Below are 18889 nucleotides of genomic sequence, written 5' to 3' on the forward strand. Positions count from 1 at the left end.
CGGACCTGGGTACCTGTTTCAATCTGAAAATACGCAAGATAAATCTCTTCAACAAAGCTTTACTTACTCTCTGGGGCGCTGGAGTCGTCCTCGCAGTGGAAACCCAGGAGTCGCCGGGGTGGGTGATTTACACTCAAACAATGGACACTTTCCACTTTTACAGGTGTCTCAGGCCCCTCCCTGATATTCTGAGCAAGCATGACATCATCCAGAAGCTGACATCTCCCCTGCTGAATGATAATGAGGTGGGGGAGGGAATGAAGGAGGGAGCCAAGAACGGAGGCACACAAAACATGAAAATAGATCGGAGCAGGCAAATCGAGCATGGGGGGTGGGGGGGGGGGGGCTCTCTCGGAGGGCTTGCCCACTCCTTAACCGACTGCATCTTTCAAAGACTTCAGTTCAATTCTCAGTTCTCCTGACCAGCTAATTAACAGGAAACCCAGAAGGTGGCAGAAGATGAGGCAGGTTTCACGGGAGACTTCCTGCTGAAGTTGTTGACATCGTACAAGCACATTTCACGTTGAATCCCTTTGGACAAAAGCAATTTTCACTCCATTAATCCCCGGCTACAATTCGATCGAAGTCTCAGAGGCCTGAAGCATCGGCGGCGTTCGATATTCCCCTGCTTTGGAACCCATTCTACCTGCCAAACCTACAAGATCTTCTATTTGTGTCAACTTTCATTAAATTTTATTTATATTGTTATATCGCTGTTGGAACATAATAGAAAGGAGGAAAGGGAGACTTGTCTTCCATCGGTGTCTTTCCCAACTATGGGATGTCCCAAAGAAGCACTTTACACCCAATGAAGTGGTTTTGAATTGCAGTCACTGTTGTAATGTGGCAGATCTGCGCACAGAAGGATTCCACAAAAGTTGCGATGTCTGTTTGGTCATGTTTAGCAGAGGAAGAAATATAGGATAGGACCAGCGTGGAGAGCTTCCCTGCTCTTCTTCCGAATGAGATCCTGGCCCGGCCATCTGAGAGGGCAGGCAAGAGGCCCTGGTTTAGTGTCTCCATCCCAAAAGGTGGCACCTCCGACCATGCGGCACTCCCACGGCACTGGCATCTGGATTTTGTGTTCGGGTCTCCGGAGTCGGGACTTGACACGGAGACAAGAGTGAGACTCAGGCCCGGCTGACACCCATATGACTTAGATCTCACTGCAGGAAACACCGGGGAGATATACCCCCTTTGACCCCCATCCTATTGTCCTGTCCTGGTGCTGTAGCTGAAAAGACCGTACCCAGCCACTAGGAGGCACCAGTTTCTGTCCCGACCTGACCCGTTCTCGATCAGAAGCAAGTTTCCATTCTGTGCCCACCAGCAATCCCCCCCCCCCCCCCCCCCCCCCCCAAGATTTCCCCTCAAAGGCAAATGTTTGGCTATAAATCTCCAGCAGTCCCTTGCAGGGAAACTGCAGGGAACAGGCAGCCGGAAGGGATCATCAACTGTCCCTATATCAAATCTCAACACTGAGGCACAACGGTCGTCATGGCAACACTAGCCCCCCCCCCCCCCCCCCCCCGGAGACAGACACCTGATGGAGGCTTGTTTGCGCAGTCAGGCCACGTGACTAGTCTGCTGTGTAATACTCTGGCTTTTAACAGCGTTAACTCTTTAAGACCCAGATTTGTCCCAATCACATCTACTCAAGAGTAGGAATTTATCAACCTCTTGCTTGACATTAACATTTTAATAGATTAAAGGTGTCCGGGCCTCGGGGGAATTCAATATTGCTGCAAAGAGAGGCATGTAGCTGAAGCTTTGCATTTGGCACTCATCAGGGCAAACACAAGAATGCCAAATTTCAAACTATCACAACAATTTACATTGCAGGAGAAAAGTGTGCTGACTGTCATAATGAGATCTACGATGTCACATTGTTGAGATTGAGGCAGATTGCAGATTTATTTTATTTTTAAGAGCGAGATGTAGCAAATCTGGCAATAAGGGAGATGATGGTGTAGTGGTAATGTTGCTGGGCTAATAATGCCAAAGTCATAGGACTTAATGCTCTGGGGATAGGGGTTCAAATTCTGCTACTGGAATTTGAATTCAAGGAATACATTTGGAATTATAAAGCTAGTCTCGGTAATGGTGATCGTGACAACTATCAGCAACTGTTGTAAGAATCCATCTGGTTCACTGATGTCCCTTTAGGGAAGGAAATCTGCGGTCCTCACCCAGTCTGGCCTACATGTGACACAGCAATGTCGTTGACTCTTAACTGCTCTCAGCAATGGCCGAAGAACAAGCCACTCAGCTCAAGGGCGTTAGGGAAGGTCACAAATGCTGGTCCAGCAGCATCCCACAAAGGAATAATCATTTTTATTGACTATTTACCTTCCCTACTGTGCCCCAACTTATTGTCCCCTTCGTTGTTGCATAGTTCAACTAGTGTTGCCTGAGTCGAGACTTTAATCGACAAGGTGTTCAGATGGAGAGGTGACAATTAGCACAACTGTGCTCAATCCCATTGTGATCCCATGTGCAGGAATGGGCAGAACTCGCTGGGCAATGATCAGGCCCTGGCTCATTTTGCCCCCTTGAATTCTGCGCCTGTGGGATTCGGGCTTTTAGCCACAAGGGTCGGATTGGAGAAGCTCCTTGGGAACAAAGGAGGTTGAGGTGAGATTTGGGAGAGGTGCACAAGGTTATGACGGATTTAGATAAGCCAGACAAGGGGACGCTGTTCCCATTTGAGCTGGTCATGGGTTGAGAGCATAACCTGGGAGTGAGTACAGTCTTGCCCACTGGTGATGTACGAAAGGCGGCTAGAGTTCAGGGAAGCAGTATAGAGTTAGGTAAAGATATGCAAGAACTCGCCACGGCGCCCACTACCCTCTACTACAAATGGGGACCCTGTAAATCAGTAATGACAATAAAGATTCCTTGGCAAATTCTACATGGCTGCTTAATCATGTCTCCTCCCTGAAGGAAAAAATAGTAAAACTTGGGTATTGACTGGTACTGGTGCAAACTTCGCTTCTAGAATTTAAAACAGGACTGGAGTGTGGAGCAGTACCAGAGAGTTCCAGCTTGTACTGCATTTTCCTCATCCTGTGGTATCCCATATATTTATATATGTATAATGTATATACTTGATGCACGATCAATGACCACTAAAGCGAGGTTGTAGTCCAACTGAAGGCTTTAATCTAGATGTTTCCCCCAGCAGCACAGGTACAGAAAGAAGGCTGCTGGGGTGGCACGGGCTCTTATACCCCACCTTGCAGGGTGGAGCTACCATACAGCTTGACCAATAGGAAACATACAATATCTACCAATGGTGTTCCAGCATTACCAGGTACCGTAATACCTCTACACAGACTACCACATTCACCTCCTGTTAAAAAAAAAAGAGTCCGGCGGGGGTGGTTGCTTGATATAACATGGTAACGTGGTAGAAATTATAGTTATGGAGATACCATAATACCTCCGTACAGCGTTTTGTACCTATTTACAGATTCACAATTAATTATACACTTTAAAATGAAGCAATCAGTCGACCAGGGGCCCTGGTCGTCCTGTGTGATCGTCAAAGCTTCGATGGTGACGCCGGTGGAGGGTCGGGCCTCTGTGACTCTGGGAGCGTGGCAGCTTCAACACCCCTAGACGGCGCTGGTGGGGAAAATGGTTGACCTGGGAAAGGAGCGTCTGCGGGGTGCGTCGGTGGGTGGGGGGGGGCCGAGACAGGGCCGGTGGAAGGACCGATCCTCCTGTAAGGTGCACTGGTGGGAGGGAGGGTGGGACTGGTGGCTGGGGTGTGCGTGGGGATCCGGCAGGTGCCAGGTCTCGTAGGGGAGACCGTATCTTGTCGGCCGTCGGGATATGCCACGTAGGCGTACTGGGGGTTAGCGTGGAGAAGATGGATCCTCTCGACCAATGGGTCCGACTTGTGTGCCCGCACGTGTTTTCGGAGCACGATGGGTCTGGGAGCTGCCAGCCAGGTCGGGAGCGAGGTCCCAGAGGAGGACTTCCTGGGGAAGACAAGGAGACATTCGTGCGGTGTTTGGTTGGTCGTAGTACAAAGCAGTGACCGGAGGGAGTGGTGGGCATCCGGGAGGACTTCCTGCCAGCAGGAGACTGGGAGATTCCTGGACCGTAGGGCCAGTAGGACGGTCTTCCAGACCGTTCCATTCTCCCTCTCTATCTGTCCGTTACCCCGGGGGTTGTAACTGGTCGACCTGCTCGAGGCGATGCCCTTGCTGAGCAGGAATTGACGCAGTTCTTTGCTCATAAAGGAGGACCCCCTATCACTATGTATGTAAGCGGGAACCCAAACAGTGCGAAGATGCTATGGAGGGCCTTGATGACGATGGGTGCGGTCATGTCGGGGCAGGGGATGGTGAAAGGGAACCGAGAGTACTCGTCAATCACGTTCAGAAAGTACGTGTTGCGGTCGGTGGAGGGGAGGGGGCCTTTGAAGTCCATGCTGAGGTGTTCAAAGCGACAGGAAGCCTTTATCAGGTGCATTTTCTCTGGCTGGTAGAAGTGCGGTTTGCACTCCACGCAGATTTGGCAGACCCTGGTGGCTGTCCTGACCTCCTCGATGGAGTAGGGCAGGTTGCAAGTCTTGATAAAGTGGAAAAAGCGAGTGACCTCCGGGTGGCAGAGGTCCTCGTGGAGGGCTCGGAGGTGGTCCACTTGTGCGTTGGCACATGTGCCGCGGGACAGGGCATCAGGAGGCTCGTTTAGCTTCCCGGGACGATACAAGATCTCGTAGTTGTAGGTGGAGAGTTCGATCCTCCACCGCAAGATCGTATCGTTTTTTATCTTGCCCCACTGTGCATTATCGAACATAAAAGCAACCGACTGTTGGTCAGTGAGGAGAGTGAATCTCCTGCCGGCCAGGTAATGCCTCTAATGTCGCACAGCTTCTACTATGGCCTGGGCCTCCTTTTCGACTGAGGAGTGGCGGATTTCGGAAGCATGGAGGGTACGTGAGAAGAAGGCCACGGGTCTGCCCGCTTGGTTGAGGGTGGCCGCCAGAGCTACGTCAGACGCGTCGCTCTCGACCTGGAAGGGGAAGGACTCGTCGATGACGTGCATTGTGGCCTTTGCAATGTCTGCTTTGATGCGGCTGAAGGCCTGGTGGGCCTCTATCGACAGGGGAAAAGCTGTGGATTGGATCAGGGGATGGGCCTTGTCCGCATAGTTGGGGACCCACTGGGCATAGTAAGAGAAAAACACTAGGCAGCGCTTCAGGGCCTTGGAGCAGTGAGGGAGGGGGAACTCCACAAGGGGGCGCATGCATTCAGAGTCGGGGCCTATCACTCCATTTTGCACTACGTAGCCGAGGATGGCTAGGCGGTCGGTGCTAAACATGCATTTATCCTTGTTATACGCAAGGTTAAGGATCTTTGGGGTCTGGAGGAATTTTTGGAGGTTGGTGTCGTGGTCCTGCTGGTCATGGCCGCAGATGGTGACATTATCGATATACGGGAATGTTGCCCGTAAACCGTACCGGTCAACCATTCGGTCCATCTCACGCTGGAAGACCGAGACTCCGTTGGTGACACCGAAGGGAACCCTTAAGAAGTGATAGAGCCACCCATCTGCCTCAAAGGCAGTGTATTTGCGGTCGCTAGTGCGGATGGGGAGCTGGTGGTAGGCGGACTTAAGATCCACCATGGAGAAGACCTTGTAATGTGTGATCCTGTTTACCAGGTCGGATATGCGGGGGAGAGGGTAGGCATCCAGCTGCGAAAGCCTGTTGATGGTCTGACTGTAGTCGATGACCATCCTATGCTTCTCCCCGATCTTTACCACCACTACTTGAGCTCTCCAGAGACTGTTGCTAGCTTCAATGACTCCTTCCCTCAGTAGCCTTTGGACCTCTGACCTAATAAAGATCCGATCCTGGGCACTGTAGCGTCTGCTCCTGGTGGCGACGGGTTTGCAATCCGGGGTGAGGTTCGCAAACAGGGAAGGCGGATCGACCTTGAGGGTCGCGAGGCCGCAGACAGTGAGGGGGGTTATAGGGCCGCCGAATTTGAAAGTTAGACTTTGGCGATTACACTGGAAGTCTAAACCTAGGAGTGTGGCCGCGCAGAGGTGGGGAAGGACGTAGAGCCGGTAATTTTTAAACCCCCTTCCCTGGACTGTGAGGTTTGCGACACAAAACCCCTTTATCTCTACTGAGTGGGAACCGGAGGCCAAGGAAATGTTTTGATTAACGGGGTGGACGAGGAGAGAACAGCGCCTTACCGTGTCGGGGTGTATGAAGCTCTCCGTGCTCCCAGAGTCGATTAAGCAGGACGTCTCGTACCCGTTGATTAGTACTGTTGTTGTAGCAAAGAACAAAGAAACGTACAGCACAGGAACAGGCCCTTCGGCCCTCCAAGCCCGTGCCGACCATGCTGCCCAACTAAACTGCAATCTTCTACACTTCCTGGTTCCGTATCCCTGTATTCCCATCCTTTTCATGTATTTGTCAAGATGCCCATTAAATGTCACTGTCGTCCCTGCTTCCACCACCTCCTCCGGCAGCGAGTTCCAGGCACCCACTACCCTCTGTGTAAAAAACTTGCCTCGTACATCTACTCTAAACCTTGCCCCTCGCACCTTAAACCTATGCCCCCTAGTAATTGACCCCTCTACCCCGGGGAAAAGCCTCTGACTATCCACTCTGTCTATGCCCCTCATAATTTTGTAGACCTCTATCAGGTCGCCCCTCAACCTCCTTCGTTCCAGTGAGAACAAACCGAGTTATTCAACCGCTCCTCATAGCTAATGCCCTCCATACCAGGCAACATTCTGGTAAATCTCTTCTGCACCCTCTCTAAAGCCTTCACATCCTTCTGGTAGTGTGGCGACCAGAATTGAACACTATACTCCAAGTGTGGCCTAACTAAGGTTCTATACAGCTGCAACATGACTTGCCAATTCTTATACTCAATGCCCCGGCCAATGAAGGCAAGCATGCCGTATGCCTTCTTGACTACCTTCTCCACCTGTGTTGCCCCTTTCAGTGACCTGTGGACCTGTACTCCTGGATCTCTTTGACTTTCAATACTCTTGAGGGTTCTACCATTCACTGTATATTCCCTACCTGCATTAGACCTTCCAAAATGCATGACCTCACATTTGTCCGGATTAAACTCCATCTGCCATCTCTCCGCCCAAGTCTCCAAACAATCTAAATCCTGCTGTATCCTCTGACAGTCCTCATCGCTATCCGCAATTCCACCAACCTTTGTGTCGTCTGCAAACTTACTAATCAGACCAGTTACATTGGTCTCCAAATCATTTATATATACTACAAACAGCAAAGGTCCCAGCACTGATCCCTGTGGAACACCACTGGTCACAGCCCTCCAATTAGAAAAGCATCCTTCCATTGCTACTCTCTGCCTTCTATGACCTAGCCAGTTCTGTATCCACATTGCCAGCTCCCCCCGATCCCGTGTGACTTCACCTTTTGTACTAGTCTACCATGAGGGACCTAGTCAAAGGCCTTACTGAAGTCCATATAGACAACATCCACTGCCTTACCTGCATCAACCATCTTAGTGACCTCCTCGAAAAACTCTATCAAGTTAGTGAGACACGACCTCCCCTTCACAAAACCATGCTGCCTCTCACTAATATGTCCATTTGCTTCCAAATGGGAGCAGATCCTGTCTCGAAGAATTCTCTCCAGTAATTTCCCTACCACTGAAGTAAGGCTCACCGGCCTGTAGTTCCCGGGATTATCCTTGCTACCTTTCTTAAACAGAGGAAAAACATTGGCTATTCTCCAGTCCTCTGGGACAGCACCTGAAGACAGTGAGGATCCAAAGCAGTTGAGAGTGTTCGAGGTCGGGTCTGGTCCAGGGTCACTGAGGCTAATCGCAGCAGTTGAGTGTTCTCTTCGGGCGGTGTGCGGTCAGCTGAGCAGGGGTCCTGTGAGTCCATCCAAGATGGCGGCTCCCATTGGTCGCACATGGCTGGGGGTGCACAAAATGGCAGCGCCCATCCATTGAACGTGGCGTCCGCGGGAAAGATGGCGAAGCCCGGGGGCCGCACGGGGACCGTGGAGAGATTTGTGGTGGCGGTCCGCATTCACCGCCGGAGACCCCGGCGACCGCACGGGCCTGGCATACCACCACGAAGTGGCCCTTTTTACCGCATCCCTTCCAGGTGGATGCACGGGCCAGTCAGCGATGCCGGGGGTGCTTGGCCTGCCCACAAAAGTAGCAGCGGGGCCCCCCGGGGTTGCCAGGCCGCCTTGCAGCACAAGCTTGTGGGGGGATGTCTCGGGGTCGGCAGCGGAGGGGTTCCACGCTGCCCAGGGGGCTGCCGCACAGTCGGGAACGTAAGCGTCCTTTCTGGAGGCCACATCCAGGGAGCCTGCAAGGGCCCATGCCTCCTTGAAGCCTCGGGTGTCTTTTTCCAGCAATCGCTGGTGGATTTGGGAGGACAGCATACCTGCCACGAAAGCGTCCCGGATCAAGAGTTCTGTGTGGTCGCTCACCGAAGCATGCAGGCAGCTGCAGCTTCTCCCCAACACCAGGAGCGCACGGTAGAATTCTTCCAGCGATTCCCCAGGGATTTGTCGCCTCGTTGCTAGCAGATGTCGGGTGTAGACCTGGTTTACCGGGCGAATATAATGTCCTTTTAGCAGCTCCATTGCTGCATCAAAGTCGTCCGTGTCCTCGATGAGGGTGTAAATTTCCGGGCTCACCCTCGAGTGCAGGACTTGCAATTTCTGTTCTCACGAGGGTGCATTTTCGGCCGTTCCGAGATATCCTTTAAAACACGCCAGCCAGTGCTTGAAGGTTGCAGCTGAGTTCGCTGCGTGGGAGCTGAGTTGCAGACCCTCCGGCTTGATTCGGTTATTAATCTAGCTTATCAAATTGATGCACGTTCAATGACCACTAAAGTGAGGTTGAAAATGAAAATTGCTTATTGTCACGAGTAGACTTCAATGAAGTTACTGTGAAAAGCCCCTAGTCGCCACATTCCGGCGCCTGTTCGGGGAGGCTGGTACAGGAATTGAACCGTGCTGCTGGCCTTCCTTAAAAGCCAGCGATTTAGCCCAGTGAGCTAAACCAGCACCTTCTTGGTTGTAGTCCAACTGAAGGCTTTAATAAGCTAGATGTTTTCCCCAGCAGCTCAGGTGCAGACAGAAGGCTGCTAGGGCCGAACGGGCTCTTATACCCCGCCTTGCAGGGCGGAGCTACCATACAGTTTGACCAATAGGAAACATACAATATTGACCAATGGTGTTCCAGCATGACCAGGTACCGTAATACCTCTACACAGACTACCACAATACTTTAAGAAGTCTGACAACACCAGGTTAAAGTCCAACAGGTTTGTTTCGATGTCACTAGCTTTCGGAGCGCTGCTCCTTCCTCAGGCGAATGAAGAGGTATGTTCCAGAAACACATATATAGACAGATTCAAAGATGCCAAACAATGCTTGGAATGTGAGCATTAGCAGGTGATTAAATCTTTACAGATCCAGAGATGGGGTAACCCCATCTGTCGATATATATGTTTCTGGAGCATACCTCTTCATTCACCTGAGGAAGGAGCAGTGCTCCGAAAGCTAGTGACATCGAAACAAACCTGTTGGACTTTAACCTGGTGTTGTAAGACTTCGTACTGTGCTCACCCCAGTCCAACGCCGGCATCTCCACATCAATAATACTTTATGCCAATGATATAACAATATAAATCTAGGATAACTGTGTATCATGTATTGATGTGTGTTATTTACTGGATTTCTCCATCAGGTTGTTGTTGTTGTTGTAGTGGGGACCATTTTGGGGGACGGAGGCGGAACCTTAGTTCGGCGCGCCGGTTTCCGGGTGGGAGCGGAGGCGGCGGCGTGCAACCGGAAGTTTTGTCCGTCGTTAGAAACCAGTGACCGGCAGCATGGCAACGGTGAGGAAACAGCAGAATATTCCAGATCCCGGGAGCCGAGTCTCCCCCGTTCTGTTTGAATAGCCCCCCCCCCCCCCCCGTTCTGTTTGAATAGCCCCCCCCCCGTTCTGTTTGAATAACTCCCCCCCCCCGTTCTGTTTGAATAACCCCCCCCCCCCCCGTTCTGCTTAAATAGCCCCCCCCGTCCTGTTTGAATAGCCCCCCCGTTCTGTTTGAATAGCACCCCCAATCTGTTTGAATAACCCCCCCCATTTTGTTTGAATAGCCCCCCCGTTCTGTTTGAATAGCCCCCCCCCCGTTCTGTTTGAATAGCCCCCCCCGTTCTGTTTGAATAGCCCCCCCGTTCTGTTTGAATAGCACCCCCAATCTGTTTGAATAACCCCCCCCATTTTGTTTGAATAGCCCCCCCGTTCTGTTTGAATAGCCCCCCCGTTCTGTTTGAATAGCCCCCCCGTTCTGTTTGAATAGCCCCCCCCCCGTTCTGTTTGAATAGCCCCCCAACTCTGTTTGAATAGCCCCCCCACCCTGTTTGAGTAGCCCCCCCCACTCTGTTTGAATAGTCCCCCCCCATTCGGTTTGAATAACCCCCCCCCATTCGGTTTGAATAACCCCCCCCCATTCGGATTGAAAAGCCCCCCCTCGTTCTGTTTGAATAGCCCCCCCACTCTGTTTGAATAGCCCCCCCCTGTTCTATTTGAATAACCCCCCCACTCTGTTTGAATAGCCCCCCCACTCTGTTTGAATAGCCCCCCTCACTCTGTTTGAATAGCCCCCCCATTCTGTTTGAATAGCCCCCCCATTCTGTTTGAATAGCCCCCCCATTCTGTTTGAATAACCCCCCATTCTGTTTGAATAGCCCCCCCCATTCTGTTTGAGTATCCCGCCCCTCTGTTTGAATAGCCCCCCCCATTCTGTTTGAATAGCCCCCCTCACTCTGTTTGAATAGCCCCCCCATTCTGTTTGAATAGCCCCCCATTCTGTTTGAATAGCCCCCCCCTCTGTTTGAATAGCCCCCCCTTCTGTTTGAATAGCCCCCCCCACTCTGTTTGAGTATCCCACACCTCTGTTTGAATAGCCCCCCCCCATTCTGTTTGAATAGCCCCCCCATTCTGTTTGAATAGCCCCCCCATTCTGTTTGAATAGCCCCCCATTCTGTTTGAATAGCCCCCCCTCTGTTTGAATAGCACCCCCCCACTCTGTTTCAGTAGCCCACCCCTCTGTTTCAATAGCCCCCCTATTCTGTTTGAATAGCCCCCCCCCCGTTCTGTTTGAATAGCCCCCCCCCCGTTCTGTTTGAATAGCCCCCCCCCCGTTCTGTTTGAATAGCCCCCCCGTTCTGTTTGAATAGCCCCCCCCCCGTTCTGTTTGAATAGCCCCCCCCCCCGTTCTGTTTGAATAGCCCCCCCGTTCTGTTTGAATAGCCCCCCCGTTCTGTTTGAATAGCACCCCCGTTCTGTTTGAATAGCACCCCCAATCTGTTTGAATAACCCCCCCATTTTGTTTGAATAGCCCCCCCCGTTCTGTTTGAATAGCCCCCCCGTTCTGTTTGAATAGCCCCCCCGTTCTGTTTGAATAGCCCCCCCGTTCTGTTTGAATAGCCCCCCCCCCCCCCCGTTCTGTTTGAATAGCCCCCCCACTCTGTTTGTATAGCCCCCCCATTCGGTTTGAATAACCCCCCCATTCTGTTTGAATAGCCCCCCCATTCGGTTTAAATAACTCCCCCATTCTGTTTGAAAAGCCCCCCCCTGTTCTGTTTGAATAGCCCCCCCCATTCGGTTTGAATAGCCCCCCCATTCTGTTTGAATAGCCCCCCCATTCGGTTTAAATAACCCCCCCTTTCGGTTTAAATAACCCCCCCCATTCTGTTTGAAAAGCCCCCCCCTGTTCTGTTTGAATAACCCCCCCATTCGGTTTGAATAACCCCCCCATTCGGTTTGAATAGCCCCCCCCCCCCGTTCTGTTTGAATAGCCCCCCCCGTTCTGTTTGAATAGCCCCACCGTTCTGTTTGAATAGCCCCCCCCCGTTCTGTTTGAATAGCCCCCCCCCGTTCTGTTTGAATAGCCCCCCCCCGTTCTGTTTGAATAGCCCCCCCCCCACTCTGTTTGAATAGCCCCCCCCCGTTCTGTTTGAATAGCCCCCCCCGTTCTGTTTGAATAGCCCCCCCCGTTCTGTTTGAATAGCCCCCCCTGTTCTGTTTGAATAGCCCCCCACGTTCTGTTTGAATAGCCCCCCCCGTTCTGTTTGAATAGCCCCCCCCGTTCTGTTTGAATAGCCCCCCCCGTTCTGTTTGAATAGCCCCCCGTTCTGTTTGAATAGCCCCCCCACTCTGTTTGAATAGCCCCCCGTTCTGTTTGAATAGCCCCCCCACACCGTTCGGTTTGAATAGCGCCCCCCCGTTCTGTTTGAATAGCCCCCCATTCAGTTTGGATAGCCTCCCCCCGTTCTGTTTGAATAGCCCCCCCCCCCCGTTCTGTTTGAATAGCGCCCCCCATTCTGTTTGAATAGCCCCCCCCCCGTTCTGTTTGAATAGCCCCACCCCCCCCGTTCTGTTTGAATAGCCCCCCCCCCCCCGTTCTGTTTGAATAGCCCCCCCACTCTGTTTGAATAGCCCCCCCGTTCTGTTTGAATAGCCCCCCCACACCGTTCGGTTTGAATAGCGACCCCCCCCGTTCTGTTTGAATGGCCCCTCATTCAGTTTGGATAGCCCCCCCCCCCGTTCTGTTTGAATAGCCCCACCCCCCCGTTCTGTTTGAATAGCGCCCCCCATTCTGTTTGAATACACCCCCCCCCCCCGTTCTGTTTGAATAGCCAACCCCGTTCTGTTTGAATAGCCCCCCCCCGTTCTGTTTGAATAGCCCCCCTGTTCTGTTTGAATAGCCCCCCCCCGTTCTGTTTGAATAGCCCCCCCCCCCCCGTTCTGTTTGAATAACCCCCCCGTTCTGTTTGAATAGCCCCCCCCCGTTCTGTTTGAATAGCCCCCCCCCGTTCTGTTTGAATAGCCCCCCCACTCTGTTTGAGTAGACCCCCACTCTGTTTGAGTAGACCCCCACTCTGTTTGAATAGCCCCCCCCCCCCCACCGTTCGGCTTGAATAGCCCCCCCCCGTTCTGTTTGAATAGCCCCCCCCCCGTTCTGTTTGAATAGCCCCCCCCCATTCAGTTTGAATAGCCCCCCCGTTCTGTTTGAATAGCCCCCCCGTTCTGTATGAATCCCCCCCCCGTTCTGTTTGAATAACCCCCTCCCGTTCTGTTTGAATAGCCCCCCCCGTTCTCTTTGAATAGCCCCCCCCCGTTCTCTTTGAATAGCCCCCCCATTCAGTTTGAATAGCCCCCCCCACCGTTCTGTTTGAATAGCCCCCCACTCTGTTTGAATAGCCCCCCTCCCACCGTTCGGCTTGAATAGCCCCCCCCCGTTCTGTTTGAATAGCCCCCCCCATTCAGTTTGAATAGCCCCCCCGTTCTGTTTGAATAGCCCCCCCGTTCTGTATGAATCCCCCCCCCCGTTCTGTTTGAATAACCCCCTCCCGTTCTGTTTGAATAACCCCCTCCCGTTCTGTTTGAATAGCCCCCCCCGTTCTCTTTGAATAGCCCCCCCATTCAGTTTGAATAGCCCCCCGTTCTGTTTGAATAGCCCCCCCATTCTGTTTGAATAGCCCCCCCATTCTGTTTGAATAGCCCCCCCATTCTGTTTGAATAACCCCCCCATTCTGTTTGAATAGCCCCCCCCACTCTGTTTGAATAACCACCCCGATTCTGTTTGAATAGCCCCCCCGTTCTGTTTGAATAGCCCCCCACTCTGTTTGAATAGCCCCCCCATTCTGTTTGAATAGCCCCCCCGTTCTGTTTGAATAGCCCCCCCATTCTGTTTGAATAGCCCCCCCACTCTGAATAGCCCCCCCATTCTGTTTGAATAGCCCCCCCCCTCTGTTTGAGTAGCGCCCCCTCTGTTTGAATAGCCCCCCCCCACTCTGTTTGAATAGCCCCCCCCACTCTGTTTGAATAGCCCCCCCCACTCTGTTTGAATAGCCCCCCCCGTTCTGTTTGAATAGTCCACCCCCATCTGTTTGAGTAGCCCCCCCCCATTCTGTTTGAATAGCCCCCCCCCCATTCTGTTTGAATAGCCCCCCCCCCCATTCTGTTTGAATTGCCCCCCCGTTCTGTTTGAATTGCCCCCCCCATTCTGTTTGAATAACCCCCCCCCCCATTCTGTCTGAAGAGCTTGTGCCCGGGCTTTCGTAGCTCCGTGTTGGGAGAGCTACTCGCCACACCAGGCAGCAGCCTGTGATTAGTCTGACTCGTTCTCGTGAGCCACGTTAAGGCTGTTCAGTTGCTCCATTGCGGCCGTTCAACCGTCTTGTCTGGCCTCCAGCGCTAGACTCAGCTCCAATCTGGGAGAAGCAGCATGGCGGCTGGGACACGAGGGACAGAAAACAGCCACAATGAAATAAATTAAACAGCCATCCTTCAATCTGGACTGCGCCAACCAGTAGGTTTTGATGAAACTAATTCATTTTGGTCTGAAGAAGTCACCATGTTGACATCGGGAACGCCATTCCCGTTTCCCATCAACAGTGTGGTCATTGCAAAGCAACAAGTGGTGAACAATGTTGCTGCTGTTGCAAGCCACAGCCAGCAATATTGTATTAGCTGAAACAAGAGAAACAGTAGCTGCTGCCCATTTATAAGACCGATTCTGTTGGTAAGAGACCGGTATTAAAAGACTGAAGAAGGATGTTGATGGACACAGTTGCTTTACATCTTCATTTAATTCACAACACTTGTTGAAGTTACAAGCGTTACCCCTGCACAGTTCATTTTGTGCCATTGTTCAAACTTGTGTCCCTTTTTCAGCATATTACATGGATCTATATTGTTTTTCAGACCACCGCAACGAAGGTTCCTGAAGTCAGGGATGTCACCAGGATAGAGAGAATCGGTAGGCTCTTTTTAATTTCTTACCTCTAATGCTGGGTTGAAGATTCCCACTCCCATCCCCCCCACCTTCTACCAGACCCCCAACAATCAACCCAGCAGCATTCCCGACTTGTCTCCCGATAGGAATCAACACAACATTCCAATCTGGGTTCATCTTGTCTGGTTCGCTATCACATCGGGTGGAGCTTTTACCCCTTGAGACGCTGGGGGGCGAAGCTCTTGATCTATTTCAAATTAAACTGCACTTTAGAAGCACGTCTTTTTTTTTTTAGAAATATTTTTATTCAAATTTTTACATATTTTCAACAAATTACAGAAAAAAGAAAAACAAAGGACACATAAATAAACATCTTACAACTACCTCACGAATTCCCCCAATATACAAACCCCCCATTAAGCAATAATAAACACAGTAGAAAACACAAAGTACACCCCCCCCTCCCCCTCTCTGGGTTGCTGCTGCTGCTGACCACCTCCTAACACTCCGCTAGAAAGTCTAGGAACGGTTGCCACCGCCTGAAGAACCCTTGCACAGGCCCTCTCAAGGCAAATTTTACCCTCTCCAATTTAATGAACCCTGCCATGTCGCTGATCCAGGCTTCCACGCTTGGGGGCCTCGCATCCTTCCACTGTAGCAGAATCCTCCGCCGGGCTACCAGGGGCTCAAAGGCCAGAATACCGGCCTCTTTCGCCTCCTGCACTCCCGGCTCGTCCGATACCCCAAATAGTGCTAACCCCCCCAGCTCAGCTTAACCTGGGTGTTCACCACCTTAGAATGAGAATGACTAGAGCGAGGGTAGGTCCAATCAAGGACAGTAGCGGGAGATTGTGTATTGAGGCTGAAGAGATAGGAGAGGTCTTGAATGAGTACTTTTCTTCTGTATTTACAAATGAGAGGGGCGATATTGTTGGAGAGGACAGTGTGAAACACATTGGTAAGCTCGAGGAAATACTTGTTAGGAAGGAAGATGTGTTGGGCATTTTGAAAAACTTGAGGATAGACAAGTCCCCCGGGCCTGACGGGATATATCCAAGGATTCTATGGGAAGCAAGAGATGAAATTGCAGAGCCGTTGGCAATTATCTTTTCATCCTCACTGTCAACAGGGGTGGTACCAGGGGATTGGAGAGTGGCGAATGTCGTGCCCCTGTTCAAAAAAGGAACTAGGGATAACCCTGGGAATTACAGGCCAGTTAGTCTTACTTCGGTGGTAGGCAAAGTAATGGAAAGGGTACTGAAGGATAGGATTTCTGAGCATCTGGAAAGACACTGCTTGATTAGGGATAGTCAGCACGGATTTGTGAGCGGTAGGTCTTGCCTAACAAATCTTATTGAATTCTTTGAGGAGGTGACCAAGCATGTGGATGAAGGTAAAGCAGTGGATGTAGTGTACATGGATTTTAGTAAGGCATTTGATAAAGTTCCCCATGGTAGGCTTATGCAGAAAGTAAGGAGGCATGGGATAGTGGGAAATTTGGCCAGTTGGATAACAAACTGGCTAACCGATAGAAGTCAGAGAGTGGTGGTGGATGGCAAATATTCAGCCTGGATCCCAGTTACCAGTGGCGTGCCGCAGGGATCAGTTCTGGGTCCTCTGCTGTTTGTGATTTTCATTAATGACTTGGATGAGGGAGTTGAAGGGTGGGTCAGTAAATTTGCAGACGATACGAAGATTGGTGGAGTTGTGGATAGTGAGGAGGGCTGTTGTCGGCTGCAAAGAGACATAGATAGGATGCAGAGCTGGGCTGAGAAGTGGCAGATGGAGTTTAACCCTGAAAAGTGTGAGGTTGTCCATTTTGGAAGGACAAATATGAATGCGGAATACAGGGTTAACGGTAGAGTTCTTGGCAATGTGGAGGAGCAGAGAGATCTTGGGGTCTATGTTCATACATCTTTGAAAGTTGCCACTCAAGTGGATAAAGCTGTGAAGAAGGCCTATGGTGTGCTCGCGTTCATTAACAGAGGGATTGAATTTAAGAGCCGTGAGGTGATGATGCAGCTGTACAAAACTTTGGTAAGGCCACATTTGGAGTACTGTGTACAGTTCTGGTCGCCTCATTTTAGGAAGGATGTGGAAGCTCTGGAAAAGGTGCAAAGAAGATTTACCAGGATGTTGCCTGGAATGGAGAGTAGGTCTTATGAGGAAAGGTTGAGGGTGCTAGGCCTTTTCTCATTAGAGCGGAGAAGGATGAGGGGCGACTTGATAGAGGTTTATAAGATGATCAGGGGAATAGATAGAGTAGACAGTCAGAGACTTTTTCCCCGGGTGGAACACACCATTACAAGGGGACATAAATTTAAGGTGAAAGGTGGAAGATATAGGAGGGATATCAGAGGTAGGTTCTTTACCCAGAGAGTAGTGGGGGCATGGAATGCACTGCCTGTGGAAGTAGTTGAGTCGGAAACATTAGGGACCTTCAAGCAGCTATTGGATAGGTACATGGATTACGGTAAAATGATATAGTGTAGATTTATTTGTTCTTAAGGGCAGCAGCACGGTAGCATTGTGGATAGCACAATTGCTTCACAGCTCCATGGTCCCAGGTTCGATTCCGGCTTGGGTCATTGTCTGTGCGGAGTCTGCACGTCCTCCCCGTGTCTGCGTGGGTTTCCTCCGGGTGCTCCGGTTTCCTCCCACAGTCCAAAGATGTGCGGGTTAGGTGAATTGGCCAATGATAAATTGCCCTTAATGTCCAAATTGCCCTTGGTGTTGGGTGGAGGTGTTGAGTTTGGGTAGGGTGCTCTTTCCAAGAGCCGGTGCAGACTCAAAGGGCCGAATGGCCTCCTTCTGCACTGTAAATTCAATGATAATCTATGATTAATCTAGGACAAAGGTTCGGCACAACATCGTGGGCCGAAGGGCCTGTTCCTGTTCTGTGCTGTATTTTCTATGTTCAATGTTCTAGACACCGTCCTCGCAATACCCATCCAGAACCCATCCAGTGCCGGGCACGCCCAGAACATGTGGGTATGATTTGCTGGGCTCCACGAGCACCTCCCACACCTGTCTTCCACCCCAAATAACCTGCTCAGCCTCACCCCTGTCATATGCGCTCTGTGAAGAACCTTAAATTGTATCAGGCTAAACCTGGCGCAAGTGGAGGAAGAATTAACCCTACCCAGGGCGTCCGCCCACGTACCCTCGTCTATCTCCTCCCCCAAGCTCCTCCTCCCATTTACCCTTTAGCTCCTCCACTGAGGTCTCCTCCTCCTGCATCTCCTGGAAGATCGCCGAGACCCTGCCGTCTCCAACCCACACCCCCGAGAGCACCCTATCCTGGATCTTGAGTGCTAGAAGCAGCGGGAACTCCCTCACCTGCCGTCTAACAAACTCCCTTATCTGCATGTACCTGAAGGCATTTCCGGGGGGAAGCCCGAATGTTTCCTCCAGCGCCCCAAGGCTCGCAAACGTCCCATCTAAAAACAGGTCCCCCATCCTTCTAATTCCTACCCTATGCCAGCCCAGGAACCCTCCATCCATTCTCCCTGGGACGAACCGATGGTTCTCCCGGATCGGGGACCAAACCAAAGCCTCTAGCTCACCCCTGTGGCGCCTCCACTGCCCCCAAATTTTCAAAGTCGCCGCCACCACCGGACTCGTGGTGTACCTAGTCGGCGGGAGCGGCAGCGGTGCTGTCACCAGTGCTCCCAGACTCGTGCCCACACAGGACGCCATCTCCAGCCTCTTCCACGCCGCCCCCTCCCCCTCCATTACCCACTTGCGTATCATCGCCACATTGGCAGCCCAGTAATACCCACACAGATTAGGTAACACTAACCCTCCTCTGTCCCTACTCCGATCCAGAAACACCCTTCTCACCCTCGGGGTCTTTTTCGCCCACACGAATCCCATGATGCTCCTACTGACCTGCTTTAAAAAGGCCTTGGGGATTAGGATGGGGTGGCACAGGAATATAAAAGGAACCTCGGGAGCACCGTCATCTTCACCGACTGTACACTACCCGCCAAGGAGAGTGGCAGCATATCCCACCTTTTAAACTCCTCCTCCATCTGCTCCACCAGCCTCGTCAAGTTGAGCTTGTGTAGGGTCCCCCAGCTCCTGGCCACCTGGA

At 51.7% G+C, this 18889-nt stretch overlaps 2 protein-coding genes across 2 annotated transcripts in view; one reads left to right on the forward strand and one right to left on the reverse strand.

Annotated features, from left to right (window-relative positions):
* Positions 1 to 244, reverse strand: part of LOC140403765 (uncharacterized) — a 37127-nt gene extending 36883 nt beyond the window's left edge. The window contains exon 1 of the mRNA XM_072491926.1: positions 68 to 244. The gene's annotated coding sequence lies outside the window, so the exon portion shown is untranslated. The remainder of the gene's footprint in view (positions 1 to 67) is intronic.
* Positions 245 to 9785: 9541 nt separating this feature from the next.
* Positions 9786 to 18889, forward strand: part of ruvbl2 (RuvB-like AAA ATPase 2) — a 37438-nt gene continuing 28334 nt past the window's right edge. Inside the window, exons 1-2 of the mRNA XM_072492306.1 lie at positions 9786 to 9882; positions 14763 to 14817. Of these exons, the coding sequence (XP_072348407.1) occupies positions 9874 to 9882; positions 14763 to 14817 (64 nt within the window). The 5' untranslated portion in view covers positions 9786 to 9873. The remainder of the gene's footprint in view (positions 9883 to 14762; positions 14818 to 18889) is intronic.

The sequence above is a fragment of the Scyliorhinus torazame genome, chromosome 29 (assembly GCF_047496885.1).
Source record: "Scyliorhinus torazame isolate Kashiwa2021f chromosome 29, sScyTor2.1, whole genome shotgun sequence".
In the NCBI taxonomy this organism is placed as follows: Eukaryota; Metazoa; Chordata; class Chondrichthyes; order Carcharhiniformes; family Scyliorhinidae; genus Scyliorhinus; species Scyliorhinus torazame.